This window comes from Aulonocara stuartgranti (assembly GCF_965226115.1).
Source record: "Aulonocara stuartgranti genome assembly, chromosome: 10".
NCBI lineage: Eukaryota > Metazoa > Chordata > Actinopteri > Cichliformes > Cichlidae > Aulonocara > Aulonocara stuartgranti.
The window spans coordinates 3378082-3399225 of record NC_138946.1 but is presented as its reverse complement, the minus strand read 5'-3'; the positions used below and the strand labels follow the sequence as shown (position 1 = coordinate 3399225).

Genomic DNA, 21144 nt, shown 5'->3' with positions numbered 1-21144 from the left:
AGGACTCACTGAGGTTTTAGAGTCAATACTGAGGTGAGACATGTTGCAGGCCAAAGCAAATGCAGTTGGGAACCTGTTGGGAAATGAACTCTTAACATTTCATAGTAAACAGTTCATATTCTTGTGCCAAACTTATGGTTGCCATTCCACTAATTAAGTCAAACATATCTCATTGAATCTTTTGATTTAAAAAAAGTGTAAACCAGGTTTCTCATGTTTAGGTGTTACCTTTAGCTAACATAATGCATCTCTAGATCTGCCTCGTCAGTCTTAGAATGGTCAGTGTAGCTGCTCTACCAGGTATAACAATCAAGTTTAATATCCAGGCAGCCATAAAAAAGCATTTAAAAGGATTTGTGAAGTTTAACAGAGTTAGAAGTTAGCAGGCAGTTAGCTTGCTAGTTTCCATCTTAAGATGATATACCACGTTGTGACTGAGATTACTAAAACGTACAGCTCTGCATAAATTAAGACAGAAAGACAACTAAACAGCAGCAATGTTTGTAGGGTTACTGAAGTTGGGCTAGCTGGTATATAATGGTGTCAGAGATGGGCAGTAACGTGTAATCCGATTACTTTTTTCAAGTAACGAGTAAAGTAAGGGATTACTATTGCAAAAAGTAATTAGATTACTGTTACCTTCCCGTAAGCACGCTGCGTTACTGCATTACTAAACTGTGATTTCGTTTGCAAGAGTGTCTCATGACAGTGACGTAAGTGAGTGCGACGTTCTTGACAACAGCTGTGTGCAGATCAACAGTGGTGCAGGAGAGAGTATGAGCGTGCAGCGTTTAAAGCGTGGAAGTACTGACCTTACTTTGAGTTTGATTCCGTAAAAAGTGACAAAAACATTAGCGTCCACTGTTCACTGTGTGGGAAGAAAACTTCGTTTTACAGCAAAAAATCCCTAAACTCTGAGTGAGCACCGACAGTACGCTGCCACGGGAATGTGACATTCACGGAGAAACTGCTGGACTTCTTTAAGTTGCTTGAAGACGTTTCACCTCTCATCCGAGAAGCTTCTTCAGTTCTAAGGTCAAATGGCGGAGAGTTCCAGATTTAAACCCAGTGGGAGTTTCCCCCCAAAGAGGGACAAAGGACCCCCTGATGATCCTCTACCTAATCACATGAGCCAAGGTGTGAAAACAGGTGTGGGTCTCAATCAGCCAGGGTTTCGGGTGAGCTCACCCAAAACGTCTTCAAGCAACTTAAAGAAGTCCAGACGCTTTTCTTTCCAAGCTCCTTAGACTTTAAATGTTAAACAAATTTCTTCCAGTCAGAGAATGGTGCATATAATTTAATTTTTGCTTGACGCATAAAGTTAAAAGATTAAAACTAATAAAACAAGTTTTAAAAAGAGACCTTTTCATTTGATTACATTTTATATGATGGAGTATGCAGAAAAAGTAGAACTGGGCTGAAAGATCTATCGCTTTATTACCTATTCAGGTTGTAAATCATGTTTTTTTAAAGTAACTAAGTAGCTAATTACTTTTGAAAATAAGTAATCAGTAAAGTAACGGGATTACCTTTGGGGGAAGTAATTAGTTACTGATTACCTTTTTCAAGTAACTTGACCAACACTGAATGGTGTGCTACGTGCTGGCTAGCTACAAAGCTATGGTTAGCATAATATAAACACATTAGCACAGTGAAGCTGGTGGATGAACACTAACTTTTTCCCCTCAATAAAAGTTAATGTAAGAGTCCCTGCTGAGCAGATGATCCATCCCCAGCATGAGGTTAGTCATTAGCACACTGCTGCATTGTCTGGATGACTCGCTGTGAAAAACTCCTGATCCTCAGCTTCATGTGCACAAATCTTAGTTAGCCTCAGAGCGTTTCTTTTCTGAACCGTTCAAATATTTGGTGTCTGGCAAACCATGAGACGACTGATAATAAAAACCCAGAGAGGCCACAACGATCACTGACTATTTTTTAAGGGCTTGTTAAAATTAAATAGAACAAGATACATAGCATAAAACACGTTAAAAAGACAACCGCCTTGGGGCTTCCGGTGTGGCGGTAGAGCAGTATGGTCGCATAAGTACAGAGCTCCCGTAAGCCAAGTGGATAAACTCCGCTAAAACACGAATTGAAGCGTGAGACAGAACAACTTTGGAAGATGAGCGGAGGGACAACAAAAGCAAAGAATAAAAAAACTACGGACACCCAAGGTAAAGACATAAAACATCCGAACAACGAGGACAAGCTAGCACCTGAAGCTAATATGGCCGCGCTTCAAAACGGACTGGATTGTATTAGCAAACAAATTCAATCACTCCAAAATGAATTGAAATCAGACTTCAAAGAAGAAATTACTGGCCAAATGAAACACGAACTGTCTAAATTCAAAGAAGATATCGACCAGAAGTTTAAGAGCATGACTACAGAACTCAAAGAACAAGAAGGGAAATTAGAAGCTGCGCTGACGCGCACGGAAGAAATGGAGACGTGGAGCCACGAGGCCAATCAAACCCTGACAGAACTAATGAGAGAACAAAAAGCGATGATGACCAAATTGGATGACTTGGAACTGCGATCCAGACGTAACAATCTGCGGATCTACGGAATACAAGAGGGAGCCGAATCTAAGGCAGAATCGCTGACCCAGTTTCTGGAAGCCTGGCTCAGAGAGGAGCTTAATATTAACATCAACCTCCAGATTCAACGCGCACACCGAGCATTAACCCCGAAACCGGCAGCGGGTCTCCCCCCAAGGTCAGTCGTTGTCAATTTCCAACAATTCACAACTAAAGAGATGATACTTAAAAAGGCATGGGAAAAGAAAATAGTCACTCTGGACGGAAGCAGGGTTTATTTTGACCACGACTACTCGGCGAGAATGGTGCAAGAACGTAAAGCGTACGTGAATATCAAAAAGATATTAAAGAAAGAAGGCATCCGCTTCCAGACTCCTCTCAGCAAGATGCGGATCCACTGGCCAAATGGAGTGAAAACTTATGGCAATGCGGAGGAGGCTGCTAACGACCTGCAAGCGAGAGGATACAACGTGGGAAAAGGGATAAACAGCCGGGAGAGAGCGAGCGCCGAGGGACGTCTGTCAATCGGGGCAGCGACATGGAAACCGGTCCGGCCCACGTATGCTGGTGCGGCTAGCAGGCGAGCTCGAGAGAGACTTCAAGAATTTCAGCATAACGATAACCATGCATGAGAGGCGTATAAGGAGACGTATAACAACAAGATGGATTCACGGTGTGTCTGGTAGGATAATATGGAAACACAAAGTTGGCTAGGGATGGACAGTACACAATAATGACTAGTATGAGTGTGACAATCTTTCGTGAGTCATATCTCATTACTGGAGGGGGGCCCTTTCAATATGAGAGACATACCCCCCAAAAACAAAGAGAGGAACAACAGGTGGGGAAGGTGGCTGGTACCTCTTTATTGAAGTCCTCTTATCTGTATATAGTTAAACTAAGTTGTAACTTGTTGATGAAAATGTTTTGTTTAAACAAGGGTTCAATGGAGTGCCTGTGGGGGTCTCAAAAGATAGCCGGTAGATCACTACACATGAAGAAATAAAGTGTATGTCCTTAAATGTTAATGGAATCTGTAACCCAGTTAAAAGAGCCAAGATTATGACTAAACTGAAAAAGGAGAAGACACAGATAACTTTCCTACAAGAAACTCATTTATCAAAAATAGAACATGAAAAACTGAGGAAATTTGGGTTCAAAAACACCTTTTACAGCTCTCATAAAAACTCTAGGAAAAGAGGGGTTGCAATTCTCATAACTAACTCCCTTAAGTTTCAATCTCACAAAGAAATAAAGGATAAGGAAGGTAGATATGTCATTGTCAAGGGTGTGATTGATCAAACAATGGTCACATTGATGAATGTGTATGCCCCCCCTGAAAGTAATAAGGAATTCTTTAAATTGATTTTTGATATTCTTGTGCTTGAAGCAGAAGGTATATGCATATGTGGAGGAGATTTTAATGTGATACTAGATAGTGACTTGGACACAACCAGCCTGAAGAAAAATAAAAATTCAATTCCAAAATTAGTAAGATATACATTGGAAGACACTAACTATTTTGATGTCTGGAGAGCTTTGCATCCGCTACAGAGGAATTATAGTCATTATTCAGCAACACATTGTGTATATTCAAGAATAGACTACTTCTTTATGCAAAAAGGGAATAGAGATATAATAACAGACTGTTGGATTGGAGTGGCAGATGTGTCGGACCATAGTGCTATCTACTTAAAAATCTATCTTAAAGGTAGACCAAGAAACACAATATGGAGATTAAATGTGGGGCTATTAAACAATAAATCTGTGGTAGAACAAATACAAAAAGATGTCAAAACTTATTTAGAAGAAAATGACAATGGTGAAACCGATCCAATTATTTTATGGGACTGTTTGAAGGCAGTTATACGTGGGAAACTAATCGCAATATCAAGTAACCTTAAAAGAGAAAGAATGAAGCAATATAATGAATATGTGGATGAATTGTCACAATTGGAGAATAAACACAAACGCAAGGTGGATGTCAAGATACAACAACAAATGAAAGATATTAAGAAGAAAATTAATAATTTACTCTTATATGACATGGAAGTAAAAGCGAGATATGTAAAACAGAGCTACTATGAATCAGGCCCTAAAGCTGCACGACTATTGGCAAGACGTTTAAAAAAACAACAGGCAGAAACAACAGTCAACAAATTGTATAATTCTAAGACAGAACAAATGACACATAACCTAGAAGAGATAGAAAGTATCTTTACCGATTATTATAAGGACCTGTATCTACAAAATGCACCTACTAATAATGGCCTAAATGATATTAAAACATTTTTAGACTCCTTAGATTTACCCTCTATTGGAACAATACAAAATGATCGCATGACGGCACCAATAACGATAGAGGAGATTCAGAAAGCGATTGGAAAATTACGAACAAACAAGGCACCAGGCAGTGATGGGTTTCCTGCCGAATGGTACAAGAAATGTGGAAAAGAATTGATACCCTTACTCCACCAGACTCTTAATTGGACTCACACTAAACATGTGATTCCCCCCTCTTGGAGGGAGGCAATTATCACGGTGCTGCCAAAACCACAAAAACAAAGGGAATACTGCCAAAATTACAGGCCTATATCGGTGTTGAATGTTGATTATAAAATTTATACTACAATCCTATCAAATAGGCTCCAGTCGTTTATACCAGACCTGATAGATGAGGACCAAGCAGGTTTTGTCAAAAATAGACAGGCACAAGACAATATTAGAAGGACCCTACACATCATACACCAAATACATAAAGACAAGATACCGGCTGCATTGATAAGTTTAGACGCAGAAAAAGCCTTCGATCGAGTCAGCTGGGAATTCCTGTACCTAACCATGGCAAAGTTCGGGTTCACTACGAAATCAATCCAATGTATTAAATCTCTCTATGACAAACCGACTGCAAGACTAAAAGTTAACGGCTCATTGACAAAGACATTCCAACTAGAGAGAGGAACTAGACAGGGTTGCTGTTTAAGTCCAACCTTATTCGCCTTGTATATTGAGCCATTGGCACAAATGATTAGACAAGACGCCCTAATAACAGGAATAGAAATCAATAGACAAGAGCATGTAATTAGTCTATTTGCTGATGACGTGTTGATAGCCCTCAAAAACCCCATAAACTCTTTTATGCAGCTTACAGAAATGTTAGGAAAATTTGGTACGCTTTCTGGCTACAAAGTAAATATACTTAAAACTCAAGTTCTAATGTTTAATTGTATACCAACTCAAAATCTTAAGGAATGGGAAATAAAGTGGGAGGCAAAAACCCTTAAATATTTAGGTATAAATATAACCAAAAACTATGACAAACTATATCAAAGTAACTATGGACATATAAATAACAGGATAAGGCAGGATATGGAAAGATGGAATACATATCCGTTAGGATTTAGTGACAGGATAAATGTGATAAAGATGAATATCTTACCACGATTGCTATATTTATTCCTCTCTCTTCCGATAAGCATACCTCAAACCCAATTCTCAGAATGGGATAAGTATATATCTAGATTTGTCTGGGAAGGCAAGCGGCCAAGGGTACGATACACTACTTTACAGCTTATTAAGGAGAAAGGAGGAATGTCGCTTCCTAATTTAAAAGAATATTTTCGTGCTGCACAGATACGCCAGATAACATATTGGTGTAGTGATGATTACGGGGCTCGCTGGAAGGATGTGGAGCTCTCCACACTCAATGTCCCAATCCAAACAAACATGGGTATGAAAAAGACCCCTGAATACGTAACTAAAGACCAAGATAGGAACCCGATAATATCCTTTACATTAAATGTATGGTATGATACAGTAAGGGAGTTCAGGATTGGCAAAGAGCTTGGTTTGCTAAAATGGATAGCCTTCGATGAAGAATTTAGACCAGGAAAATTGGATCTTGGTTTTAAAAATTGGAATGAAAAGGGAATCACAGCATTTTGTTTATTAATCAAAAAAGGAGAAATTAAAAGTTTTGAAGAATTAAAACGGGAATACAACTTAAATAACAAGGATTTTTTCAGATACTTACAGGTGAGAGATTACTTTAATAAAAACATAAAAATAGAGGAAGACAAAATCCATCCTATTATAAAAATAAATATACTGGCATATAAAAGTGTTATTCCAAAAACAGTGTCTACCCTATACAAATGTTTGATGGAATCAAGACAGGAATCAACTGTATATGTTAAAGTAAAATGGGAAAGAGAGCTGAGTGAAGAAATCACTGAGAGGGTGTGGTATGAAACATGGAAAGAACATAAGAATACAACTCACTCATTGAGGTGGAGAGAATTCATCTGGAAAAATCAAATTCGCTATTTTATTACACCTAAGATTAAAAATAAACAAACCAATACACAACAACAATGTTGGAGGCTGTGTGGATGGGATGAACCAGACCATACACACATTTTCTGGAAATGCAGAAAAATTCACACTTTCTGGGTTAAAATTCACTCGGCTCTCTGTGATATATTAGGTTATATTATTCCTAGAACCTGCCTTGTTTTGTATCTAGGGTACTTGGAAGGTACTGTAGATGTAAAGGATCGTTACCTGGCTAAGATTCTCCTTTTGGCAGCAAAGAAGGCCATCACCAAAAACTGGCTTAAGACAGAAACACCAGGAAAGCAGCAGTGGGTAGCAATTGTGGAGGACATTATGGAGATGGAGAACCTTACATATAAACTGAAATTAAAGGAAGAACGCTTTTTGAAGGACTGGGGAAAATGGTTGACATACAACGGAAGGGGAAAAAACAGACTGAACTGAATGAAGATGAGCATACAAGAAGAAAAAAAAAAGTGAAATGAACGATGGAAATGTTTGACACCACAGGCATGTTTCCTTTTTTTCCTTTTGTTTTCCTTTATCTTATTTTTCTAATTATTATTCTATATGTATCTATATTTTTATACATATATATTTGTTTGTTTCTTTTTCTTTCTAATTTCACTGTCTTGAGTTTGTGACTCTCTTTGTATTCTGTTATTCTGAAGAAACTGTATGCGTAATGGACAGGTGAGTTGTTCAAATAAATAAAATAAAAAGTTAAAAAAAAGAAAAAAAAAAAAAAAAAAAAAAAAAGACAACCGCCTTAATGAACACAGTGCAGTTTGTACCTAGAAGCAGGGTTCGTACGTCATCACTTAACAACCAGAAACCTATTTTGACCAAAAAAGAAACTTTGAGTAATTTCTTTTGGTTAGGCAATATAGCTTATAATCCATTAAGCTAATGTAATGATTCTTCAAATGCAAGACTATATAACCTTAAATTGGGGGAGGGCCACACCCCCGTTTTCTTCATGCTAATTCTAGTTTTCTTCTTGTCCCAAATGAAATCTTTAACAAAATGAAGTCGTATGCTGCTACAGGGATTGAATTAAGAGTGATTCATGTGTATTAGATGAGTAAGCAGCCTCATGTTGTCTACCGCAGGCCTGAACTTAACGAAGCCTACTTGCTCTTCACCTATGTTCTGGTTTAGGGGCCAGTGAGCAATTGAGTGTGTCCCACTTTGAACTCACTACCCATAATGCCGAGTTCCTGAGAAATTATTCACTCCACCTCCTGAGCCATGTACCTTCTTTCTTCTTTGCCTTCTTTCAGCCCCACCATTCTCACATTAGTCCTCTGGCTCCAGTTCTCCAAATCCTCCACCCATGCCCAGAATGTTACCAATTTCTTGTCACATTTCTCCACCCGAGCATTTACATCTTCAACATCGGACACTCATTGTTCCACTTCGCCCAGCAGTCTTATTTGAATATTTTCTACTGAGTCTTTAAACTCAGTAGGTTGCTTGATCGAAATAACAGATGCAGCCATCACTACCTATTAGGTACGAACTAATACAGCAATGACTGAGGATGAGCTCTAACAGATCCAGTATCCTACATCATAGATATAAGTTTACTACAAAACTGCTAACTACCAGTTTTAGCCTGCAGATGTTTAAACTGTCCAGAGTTCTCACACAGATGTTGAATTACTATTATTACCAATTATTTGCTATAAAAGACATTTCAGAATATCAATGAATCAGAGTTTAACAACATAACATATTAAGATACTTGATATAATTCAGGATAATATCAAGTAATTTAGAATTAAAAAGATGTTACCCTGAATTTAACATCATAACAAGCTGCTCAATCAGCTCTGTGCTGGCATTACTTACTGTTTTAGACCCGTATGAATGTGACCTGGATTTATTGATTAGATATGTGCATTAAAGAGCAGATGAAATGTGCACCTAGTAAGTGTTTTCCAGGAAGGAGAAAGATTTGATAGCTGTAAAACTCACTAAATACTTGAAATTACTGAAATGTGAAAGTAATTATATCATGCAGCAAAATAAAGACTACAAACGAATAGTTTGATGTTTACGTTTGTACACCAGCATCAGTTTTATCCAGGACACCTAGAAGTTTCTGTAAGTGTACCACTGAGGAGGGTTAATGAATGGGAGCTTGTATTTATTGGAAGATGCCATGAACTCAGGGTCACTGCTTCCTGAACACTTTTAAACAGCTATTTCTAAGGACTTCAGTGTAATGAAGTCTTTACACAAATGTTTTCACATATTTGTAAGCTTGTAAATCTGATTTTTGTTCATACTGTGGGTCAAAGAGGAGAACGTCCTTTCAGAACCCACAAATTGGCTCATTATTACTGTTTGCAGGAACAAATCTCTTCAGCTTCAATTAAATTCACTTTTTGTAAAATCTGGGAGTTTATTTGTGAGTACTTGGCATGTTCTGTACTAAAGTGTCATAAGTTTAGTTTTCTTACAGAGTCCACAGAGCAGCCAACATGCAGTGTAGATAAAATGCCGTTACTGGACTCTCAGTCCTGTCAGTGCAAAAAATCATTCGTGTATATTTTTACTGTTGTTGGTCTAAAGCTGCATTTCTGATTTGGTGAGTTTTGGTATTTGCCCCTGTGGCCCGTCATGACCGCGGGCGTCTTAAACTTTGCAAAGCTGACTCCTTTTGCAAAGCTGACCGAACTGACAGGAGAATAGCGCAGAGAAGGAGCGAGGAGGAGTACGGAAGCATGGCGTGCCGTTTTGACAGGCAGCTGACATACCTCTGATCTCCAACCACGCCTCTGTAGCCCTGGAGACGCTCCCGAGCACTCCCTGAACGGCAAACAGAACATGGACCAGTCACGCAGACATTCAGTGAGGTGTAAAAACCACTGCCTTCAAATATCGGTTGGATATTGGACGTCTGAAGGACGGGAGCTGCTCGTGATCTGAGTGTGAGAGAAAGCTGAGAATATCTGGCTTTTGCAGATTTGATCAAAAACACAAACGACTGCATAGCAAACACGGCAAGTTAGAAGCAGAGTTGGAGTAAATGCTACTTGTTTTATATGCAGTTAGTTGGCTGTCATAGTTTATATAACACATTATATCCAGATTTGTTACAGATTATAATCAACTGAGTAGTTTTTCCTCTCAAAATATAAATAACAGTCACGTAGTCCTTCAAATTAAAGTCATATTTGTCTTTTTTGTTAAAGGAATGGCCTGTTTTTAAGAACAAATGTTACCCAATTACCTTTTCCTACGGTGATGTTACCTTTCCCACTTGTTTCCAGAAAGCCACGGCAAAACACACACGTGTAACTTTTAACATGCAGAAAGTTCTGAACGTGAGCAGAAATCTTACAGAAACTTAATTTAATTTCCTGTTTCTGTTTACACAAACATGTTACTGCCCCGAACAAAATGCACAAAACCCGCCTGATGTGGACGAAATGTGAACTCGATAAACTGACTCACAGGAGTAAATCCTGCCGATGTGTGGTGGTTCAGTCTGGATAACAACAGAAAAGTTGAGGACGGTCATTGTTCCGAACGTACCCTAAATTTCCATCTGCTGCCTGATTTTTGTCTTTTCCTTTACATAAATGAAAAACTAAAGAAAACTTATGGATGAAATTAAGCATCTGCTGCTCAAAATGTGATAACAACAGTGCGTCCACACAAAACCTACAGCCATGTACTTTCATAAACTTTTTAAAGCAGTTCAACGAGTGTTGTTAACTTTATTATCATATATAAATCTGAAATTTGATGTCCGCTACTAGACCTTAAGTCTAAATCTTCATTATGCACATTTTCAGTTGGAGTCTGACGCAGTGAGGTGACCTGATAGTAAAATCTCTAAACCCCAGATCAGCCTTTTTTCTGGTGAGCAGTGATTCTGTTTGTTCCAGGTCAAAGCTTTAGTGTCGAGACAAGTGTAAACACCCAAACACAAACGGTCCACCGAGCACGTAACCTCACCGTGCATAGTTCCTCTCTGCCGCCACACATACACTGTCCGGTTTCCTGCCGCAAGCCAGGCGGAGTCATCCTAATCAGACACTCCAATCTTATCAGGGCCCAGAGGAGCCAAATCACAACTTCCTCTGAGACAAAGTCATTTGGAAAGGGAAGAGGCCTCTGCCTGCTACTCAAACAGGAGCGCAGCAGATACCATCGCTTACGTAAATACAGAGCCGAGTAGAGTGGGGACCGGGGTCTTTCATCAAACCTGCGAGACCAGTTTAAAATACATTGTTGCTTCTTGACAGGTGTGGAATGTGTCGTTCTTCACTGGACTCATAATTCATGTGAAAATCAGGTCAGAAATGAGTCGGGTCTATTCTTCCACCCACAGCTCCTCTGGTGCTAGAAGGCGCTGGGATGTGTTCTTTGAATCACTGACGGAAATCATGAATGTTAAAAGTGCGCTCGGTAATATCACTGATACATGAATTAGAATAACACTGCATGTTATTCTAATTTAGCTAGAGATGAGACGTACTTTATTTAGTGCGTGACGGCAGCCAAAACATGAACAAACACCAAAGAAGCAGCTCCAATCAAAACTGAGATAAAATGCTTAATGATTAGCTTAATAAGAAAAATCTAACAAATAAACATGCATGCTGTGGTATGAGACGGGAAGGACTTCCTGTTTAAATCAGCATTTTATGATCACCATAAGCATTCTGTCTGAAGGCCACCAGATGGCGATATCTGTGGTTCCAAAAACATTTCTGGTCCCTTTGAGGTGTTGCAGACATGTGACCACCCACCATGTAACATGTGAAAATCACTGTTCTCAGTGTAGGGTCAAGTGAACATGGTGCCAGTCACACAGGCCTAGAGACTGATCTGCAACCATCTGGCAACCACAGCTCAGGATGGAGGAATGTGTATTTCCCAGCTAGTTGGCATTGTTTTGGTTGCTAGCATATTCTTGCAGCTATTCTCTGAGCTGTAGTGAAACCTGAAAATTGCAAAGCAAACCAAAAAATAAAGACACTTTTCCCTGAATGTAAAATGTTTGCCCTTTAAAACATGTTAGCTGCAGCACAAAGGTGAAACTTTGACTTTAGCGAGTATTTGCAGACAGAGACAAACTCTACAGCCAACTGTGGCAACCTGCTAGCAACCAAAGCATGATTGCTAAGAGGTTTTTAGTGCAGCAAACGTCTTTGATTCTGATTTTACTCAGCAAATGTCACCAATTTCCAGCAACCAATGACAACCAGCCGGGGAATACACATTTTACCCAAGCAACCAATGGTTGTATCACCATCATCCAATATGGCGGATAACTCTTGAGCAATGTGTGCATGACATATCCATTTCCCATCCAGTCATATGGATGACCTCTATTCTGTCATCATAATGATATTCGTGCATTTTCACAGCACATATAGACATACAGACCAAGTGTGGTGGAAATGGTATGGAAGACAGAAAACTGAATCAGTACATTAGAGCTTTCTCTCTCCACGTAGAAAAACTGCTAATTGTCTCTTTGCCAGAACTGAACAAGCTTTTCCTTATTTTATCACCTCTAAGACATCAGTAGCAAAATAGCCTTTTATGGGCTGCTGCCTTTTAGAGTCTCTAAGTTTCAAAGCACAGTTCAAACATCTAACTACACTGCAGCACACAATAAATCATAGGAAATCAGCCTTTAATTCAAAGTCGACTGACCTCTGTTATTTCCACTACCCCTAACAGTTACCAGTGATTTACAGGCCCAACAAGCAACAGTTCCTGAAAGTTCTCGGTTCTGCCTCCAAATTCCTGTTAACCTGCACTTCCACAGCTGTTTACAGTGCTGCTTACTGACAGAAATCCCACCTTTAGTGCAGCGTCTGTCCCTCTGTGATTTCAGTTAAACTGTTAGATAATTACAATAATAACAATTGTACGTTTTTTCCCACTAAGGCTGTAACCTCAAACATTTCCTGCAGGAGCTGTGAGCCCCTGTAGCCTTTAAGTAGGCAATAAGAACCTCTTTAAAGTGGGAAACTGGTTTAAATGACAACTTCTTTAATCTTGTGAGCCCAGAGGTTGCAAAGTGACAGGCTGTGATTTTTTTTCTTCTGTGCCGTAATGGTTGGAGTGAGAGAAAAAGCAGTTCGGAGCTCTGGTAGCTCCACATATCCCTGGATTTACAGCTCCTGCTGTAGATGTCAGACAGCCGCTTGACAAGCACTTGATCCCTTTCCTGTCTTGAATGTCACATCTCCATCAAGACGCCAGAAAACGGGCTCAGCATCTTACTATCCCGTTACGTCAGGGTCAACATAAACATGCTAATTTGACTACATTTTACCATTCAGCCTGTTCCTTTCATTCTGTCTCCCCCTTCTGTCATTCTGAAGGTTTAATATCCGCCTTTGTTTTCATATCGGGACCATCTGCTGTTCCTCTGACCGGGGGGGAGGGAGACCACATCATAAGCCAAGTTTCCATCCTGCTGTCAAGCAAATTTTAGTCAAAGTTTTGAAAAGTCACATATAGTAAAATGAGAATTAGATGCCTTTTCTTCATGTCAGCTGAAGTGAATAAGTAGGCAGTAAAAAAAACCCAACCAGCAGACAAGAAGTGTTAGAAGAACGAATCCGTCATGGCCAAACGGCTCCTGTTTGTTCTTTAGTGAAGACTAATGTCGGCCATATTTCATGCTGTCTGAATATGAAAACAAGAAATGCCCTTGGCAGTATTCTGACTGCTAACTGCGACGGGCCTCTTCTGCGTGGAGAGAGAGCAGGTTTAACGTTTCAGGGGGAGTTGTGGTGGACAAATATTTTGAGAAATCCAAATCCTCCTCCTGAGCCGCACAGGCAGACTGACAAAATGGTTTCTGTCGCTGCTTGTTGTAAACATCCTGGATCAACTAAACGTATTCCATGCTTCCAATCACAGTTTTCCACACAAATACCAGACGGCAGCTGAAATTAATTGATATTCTGGTGTGTGCATCTTTCATGTTGTTTTGAAGTGGGGAGGAAATGTGTTGAAGTATGCACGCCTGTTTCTATTCCTGTTTCTCATCTAAGTGTGTGAACAGGGAAGAGCATTACTGTGTCAAGTGTACTTTACTGTGTGTGTGTTCTTTTTAAGGCGTTTTGATAAAATGGTCACTTAAACAAACAGACTTTAATTTAACCCCACCATCCTCAGTGTTACTCTATAGAGCTGCAATAGCCACAAATATTTTTTAGAGGTATGAATTTAAAATAAACATGCGTGGAATCTTATAGCAAATGTAGAAGATTTATGCTGCTTGGCAATATTTTCCGTGTTGCAGAGTTATGACAAATCTATATTTTGGGGCCGTTTATATTTATGAGTGCTTATTCCCCATTTTATAAGTTGACTTACAGATGAGGGTTAGCACTGCTAGCAGCTGTATTGACAATTTATAGCATGCCCCAAAGTAAACAGAGTTTTGGTGGGAATAAAACAAAACTAAAGCTGAAAGGTTTTACATTTGCACTTTTGCATTGTGTATAAATATTTATAAAGCAATTCAAGAAGAAAAAAGTTAGCTAGGCAACACTGCTAATGACTTAATCAGAAATGTGGCACTTACACCTATATAATTAGGAAACTACTTAAAATGTGTAAATTATTAAATATCATAATGTTATATTGTGTTTGTTTTAATGCTGCTAGCTATTGCTAGTACTAGCTAACATGATAGCTAAATTTATTCGATTCCTACTACGTGTTAGTAAAAAGAGTGCAAAAATGTTTTTATCCTTTTACAAAAGTAATGCGTTTTGAGACTCTTGACTAGCTCATTAGTTTTACACTAAAGGGGATTTGTTGTGTTTATTTGCAAACCTACAGACATTCACTGAACTAGCTTAACTGTCCTTGTTTTAAAGCTAACTATTTTGGAGGACACATTGTGTTGCTAATGACCTTCTCTGATGTCAAGGTTTTCTGTGAGACTGCTGAAAATTACCTTTTAAGGCAAAGACATGTTAATTCTTGGTTGTGATATTAGCTACTAATAGCTAATGCTACTAGTCGTATGCTGCTAGCCCACACTAAATGAATCTGTCATGTCGTTTGCAAAACTCGCTTATTTTTAACTAGCTAAACTGTGTTTTACCATATTAAATATTTGCAATAGCACATTGTGCTGCTAAGTAATATTTATCATTTAGAACCCATTATATTTTGGAATCTGATAATATTAAATCAACACACTTAATGTCACTGGCAGCTCATTTATTAGAGTTAGTACAACCTGTGCCTAATCTGGGCTACTTTTGGCACTGATGGCTCACTTAAACAATGTTGTGTTGACCAAATGAGCAGAAAGTAATGAGGTGGTTCTAGCATGGGTTGCAGGAAGTTTAATGTGGACTGGATGTAGCCTAAACATTATGAGCCAGCCTTGACAAGTGTTATTTGAGCCAGATGTGGCCCAAACACCTGACAGCTGGTCCATATACGACTTGTGGCTGGTTTTAGGCAACCAGAATCACCCTGTGTCACGACTGCCAATTAAAACCAGACGTATTTATATGTGGGATATGGAAAGCTTAAATCAAAGATGCACACACTCCAGATGTATTATGCTGAAATATCTGTGAAGTTCAAGCTTTGTCATGGTTTGAATAGAAAATGAGAAGTGTGTGAGAGCTGGTGTGTTGATGAGCCCAGCCATAGCAGCGAGTCTCAGAGGGAGAAGGTGACAGATGGCAAGAAGTTGAAGAGGAGGAACCTCTTTTCCCCGCTCTCTCAAGAACCCCCATCCCCACTCTTAGCCAATTAGCAGTGATTAAAACGGCCTCTTCCAGGAGTCACAGTTAATTAATAGCCTGAACGTGCTTCCAGTTCTTCTCCCTTCATGTTCTTTTTTTTGCTTCCAAATGCAGATGTAATTAAACTTCATAAACAGACAGCTGATTAAGTGCAAATATTTGCCCTCTTAAAGCGGGCGGAGCATGAAATGATTATAAATGAATCAAATGTTGTTTTCTTTTCTCTGTGTTTGCAGAGATTGAAGCCAAGGAGGCCTGTGATTGGCTGCGAGCGGCCGGCTTCCCTCAGTATGCGCAGTTATTCAAAGGTAAATATGAGACTGTTCAGTCAACTCCAAGATACCAGAGCGTAACCCCAGACGCCGTCTTATTGTGCCATTCGTCTTGTCTGTGTTTCAGACTGCAGATTCCCCATTGACATCGAGTGGGTGAAGCGCGATCACCACTTCCTGGATAAGGATGCACTCGAGTCGCTCTGCAGGTAACGAATGCCAAGCGGGAGCGTAATGCAATATTATGGACAACTTTCAGCAAGTTAATAAAACTTTAAAGTCAGCAGCAAACTTCTTAAGTATTTTTCGATCAGATTCTAACAGACCAAAAAAGTTCCCAGAGGATTTTCAAGATCGATGCATTTCAATTTCTTGGTACAAATACAAATTTTGGTACAAAAAAATCCCTGTTCACTCCTCTAAGCACTCTGGATCAGATAGTTGTTGTTTTTTTTACTCTGGGACTATATGATGTCAGAGAGAAAGAATAGTTAAGTAATAATATGAAGCTATGGAGCTGAAAATGACTATAATACATGCAGTTTAATGTTTCAGTATCCTGCACTCATTTACAGGCAGGTCCAGTACTACTACAACTTTAATGGGCGTAGCATTTTTGTAATTTATATCATCATTATTATTGTTGCTGGATTTTAATTTTCTTAATTTTCAGATTCAGTTTGGAAAATGAAGACTAATTGTTTTTCAAAACTCGCCTGACTCTCTCTTCTCCAAAGAGCCCAAGGTTTTTTTTTTTATTTTGACCTCGCAGTCTTTGAGCTGCAACTGACTAAATATGGAGTGAAAATAAAAACAACAGCCTAAGGTTTACAAGAGTGATCGAGGGTTTTTTACACTGAGCACAAACACTCCAACAACAGTGTGATCTGATTAGATGTTATTCAGGAGAAGCTGGATGTTTGGTGCCTTGCTAAAGGGCTAAACTGTGCTGGCAAAGACAGAGTTCTTTCTTCACGTTCATGCTCCTGGTTTGGACATTAAACTTGCTGCCTCGTGATCCCAGAGTCATATTTTAAATCAGATTTTCAGGTTTGAACCACAGGTCTTTAGTTTCGTAGAAACTGTACTGAAGGTATTGATAAACAAGTACGAGCTACAGTGTGCCATTTAACCTCCATTCACTCTTCTTCCTCTTCCTCTTCCAGGAGGTTAATCACTTTAAACAAATGCGTGGAAATGAGGCTGGAGCTGCGGAGATCAAAACGCAGGGTGAGTCCTGAGAGTGAGCAGCGAGTAACTTGAACGCAACGGGGCGCTCATATCAGAACGGCTGGCGCCACGCAGGGGGGCTTCACGCCATGAAATCTGCTCTTTAAGCCGCACTTGGAATTCACTGATATCAGCTGATCGCTCCTCCTGCTCGATGCTTCGTTCTCTAAGAGGAAGTGTTTGATTTGTTTTTTCATGCCTGAGTCTTTATTGTCTTGTATTACCGTGAGGTCTCTGATGTCACGTTAAATTCATGCAAACAAACATAAAATAGCTTTTTTAAGCCAGGAAAGCGTTATCAACACTACAGACAGTGAAAATATTTTGACTTTTGGCCCCTTCTGTTGCATCAGGGACAAAACTTCTGCACTTCCCACGATGCAACTTATGCAAATACACCTTTAAACCCCACGCCATAACTGTGCAGTACAGGTTTGCTGTTAAAAACAGGCCATAGTTGTGTGTTTGTGTGGTTTTCAAACATTTTATGGGTTTGTCTGAATGGGCCATCATCATCTTCTTCTTCTAGGGAGATGACAGTGGTGAGGAAGACTTCTGTGCCATCAGCCCCAACTGGACCTACGACAAGCGGACCCGACAATGGCGACGCCTGGACTCCGCCGTGGATATCCTCCGACTGTCCCCCAACTCGCCTGATGTGTCGACATGCGATGACCACCATGATATCTGCTCCATCCACAGCTGCAGCAGCACTGAGAGCGAAGGCCACGAAGAACACCAAAAGAGACTGCGAGAGCCGACTGATGGCTCCACCGTCACCACCGCAAGCACCCCAGATGACCTGGAGAACAGCAGGAGCTCGTCCCGCTGCTCGTCCTCGAACAAGACCCCGTCCCTGGATACTTCTCTCAGTGGACCCCCCTCCCCCGGTGGAGGATCCTCCAGTATGAGTCTCGAAGCCGAGAGCTGCTACCCCGAGAAACCACCCAGGAGGAAGTGCACCACATTGCTGAGGAAGATGGAGAAACTGAGGCTCAAGGGGGTATCAGGTGAAAGCAGCAGCAGGGGTCGGGCCCGGCGTGTTATAAGCAGGCCTCTTCTCGTCCAAGACGAAGAGAGGATGGAGGGGCTCCACTGCACGTCAAGGTGAGGCTGTCCATCCTACCCGGCGTTGACTCCAGCATCATTAACCCTATGTGTCTTTAACTTGTACCACCCTGATTGTATCCAGTCTGCAGGATCAGCCCAGCAGTCATGCTTCTTCGTCGCCCTCGTCTCCTCACACCATCAGCAGCAGCAGCAGCAGTAACAGCCACTCAGAGAGCAGCAGCACAGTCAGCACGCCCAGCCCGGTCACTCGGGTGAGGAGCAACTGCAAACGATCCAGCAACAACGTCGTGGTTGGCGGTGGGACGAACCACACAGGACCAGAGGTCAGAGCATGGACAAGATTCCTCCAGACCTTTTATTTCATCTAATCCTAACCTTTTAACCTTGACCTATATAGACCTGTATAGTGACTGACTCTGTTTCATGTATTAAATCCTTTTTGTTTCCCGTTTCTGAATGGATTGTGATGTAACCTAAAACATTAGACCGTTCCCATCTGTCTTACTTACCAACAGCAAAGGTTTCTTCTTTATTCGCTGACTCCAATGTTCTCGTTATTTCTAGGACTACAAGAACCAAATCAACAACAACAATAACAACAGCCACCAGAACATGGTCTTCACGATCCCCCACGGACACAAACCAGGGACCTTTCCCGCCTCCCTCACGCACAAACACGCCAACCTATTACCCATCAGCTATGACACCTCCGTGAACTGGAGGACTGGGAGTTTCCACGGTTATCGGACGCGTCAGCCAAGATGCCATGGGATTTCTTCTCTGGCGACCGGGAGCATCTCATCCTGCGACGTTCCGAGCCCACTGCCTGTGCTCGATTACCGGTTGAGCGTCTATGACAATGTGCCTGACCACCGCCAGCTGTCTGAAAGTGAAGGCGGCAGCGGTGGAAGCGCCAGCGATGCAGACCGGATGAGTGAGTCGGAGGTGGGTTAAATCACGGTTACGGTATTTTTATTTTATACAATAAATAAGTACTCTATATAATATTACACTGACGTTCTTCTTTTGATGTGGTTTGGCATCATATTAAGGATATTATTATAACCTTATTAGGTTATAATAATATCCTTAATATGATGCCAAACCACCTTGTTGTTCAATTTATGTTTGTTCAGCCAATCAGAAGAAAATTGACATAAAGCGAAGGGGAAGGAAGAAACTGCATCTTATTCAGACAGAGGATGAACTGTCGACCCAGAATGACACAAAGAAGGATTATTTTGAAGCTTGACTCATACAAAGCCAGTGTAGAAGAGTCCAAGAAATAAATGTGGAGTTGGAAATGAGCATAATGCATCCACCTTTCAGTGTTTTCTGTATTGCTGTTTTTGGACTCCTAAATGGGACTGTATGCCCTTACAGGTGGAGACATAAGTTTCAAAATGACATATTAAGCCAAATAGTAATATGTAGAAAATAAGGACATCATTTATTTTTTACTATATTGTGTTTTCATAGAAAAAAAGCTTTAAAATTAAACCTTCAAATGAAATTTAAAACGGGTAAAAACAGGAGGAGGCGCCCTCTCAGTTCCCCTTTGGCTCTGCTGCAGTTCTGCAAAAAAGTACAAAATCTCCAATCAAAGTATATAATATTGTTGTTAATGTAATGGATTATATTAATTCTGCTAAGCTAAGCTTTGGTATCAAGTTGTAAACTAATCTGACAAAATCTAGAAGTCATGTAAAAGTAGATAAGAAATATTACTGAATTAATTAGAAAATGGCTTTTTATTTCTGCTCCATGAGTGTGGGAAAAATCCCAAAATTAAACCCTTAATATTACAAAATCTGCTAACTTACAAAAAGGAGAGAGATAGAGAAGTCATACAGCAGAATAATGTTTGCATGATATTTTCATTATTTGTGATTTTTGCAGATCCCACAGTGTGCCTTCAAAGCTCCAACAATGATGCTGCAGAAGATGCATTTAACTGAGTCTCGTATCAGCTGTAATCCAGCAATCTCTGCTATTAAAGCTGCTGTAAAATGCTTAAAACATGTGCAAACCTCTTTGCAACCTGACTCCAGCCCAGTTAAATCTACATCTGCTGTTAGTGATGCCTGACCTGTTATAAATGAGGGTCTCCATGTCGCTTTCCCTTCTTTATACTTCCTGTTTGTGATGGGTGGAGAAGGTGTAAACAATGTACTTTTTGCTGTAGTCACCCCAACCAAACTGATTTAAAAGAATAAAGCACTCTGCTTGGTTCCAGCCAGGTGTTCTTTCCATTACTGTACCTTTTGTCTCTTGCTTCAGTTCCTTTGTACATTTTTTATGCATCTGAGGGCCCCACAGTAAACAGGAATATGTGGGCCAAACATTAATTGCCATCTGGGCTCCTTCTTGTTGTTCACCTACTAAACAGAACACCAGTTAACTAAGTTATTCTTCTGACCTCGTTATCTCTCTCAGGTGAGCCGAGTGCTGGCAGGTGAGGACGTTTTCTCAGCTCTGGACAGCGTTTTGGAGAAAATCAGTGATCTCCAGCAACTGGTGTCCTCCTGGTCTGAAAACCTGTCTGAAGATGACAGTCAAAGAACCTCCTCCTCTTCCTGCTCTCAGGACTCACCTGCTCACGGCTCCTCTGCTGCCTCCCCCTGCCCCTCCTCGCCCCGCCATATCAACCTGGAGGTGCAGCTTTCAGAGGAGGAGGAGGAGGCTGAGAACTGTGAGAAGGTTACCTTGGAGTCGAACGCCGTATTACGACGGAGAAAGAGCAGGTGAGTGTAACGTGATTCAACATTTCACAAGCCATATAACTCAAAGTGTTTCACAGGTGTTGGTAAAAACTGATCAGGGTCATTTAAAAAAAGACAAATTCAGGCTGTACAGACATTACTGGATGCTTGGAGAAGCCCTGGACACAGTGAGTGTAAGCCAAGTGTTAATAATGACAGTTATGGGGATTTA

At 40.4% G+C, this 21144-nt stretch overlaps 1 protein-coding gene across 3 annotated transcripts in view; it reads left to right on the top strand.

Moving 5' to 3' along the window:
* LOC309716111 (rho GTPase-activating protein 7) overlaps window positions 1–21144 on the top strand; it is a 115304-nt gene that overhangs the window by 76978 nt on the left and 17182 nt on the right. For all 3 annotated transcript variants that reach the window (XM_082549719.1, XM_082549718.1, XM_082549720.1), the window contains exons 2-8: window positions 15874–15945; window positions 16037–16118; window positions 17076–17139; window positions 17669–18246; window positions 18332–18533; window positions 18775–19155; window positions 20647–20954. In XM_082549719.1, coding sequence (XP_082405845.1) covers window positions 15874–15945; window positions 16037–16118; window positions 17076–17139; window positions 17669–18246; window positions 18332–18533; window positions 18775–19155; window positions 20647–20954 — 1687 coding nt within the window. The remainder of the gene's footprint in view (window positions 1–15873; window positions 15946–16036; window positions 16119–17075; window positions 17140–17668; window positions 18247–18331; window positions 18534–18774; window positions 19156–20646; window positions 20955–21144) is intronic.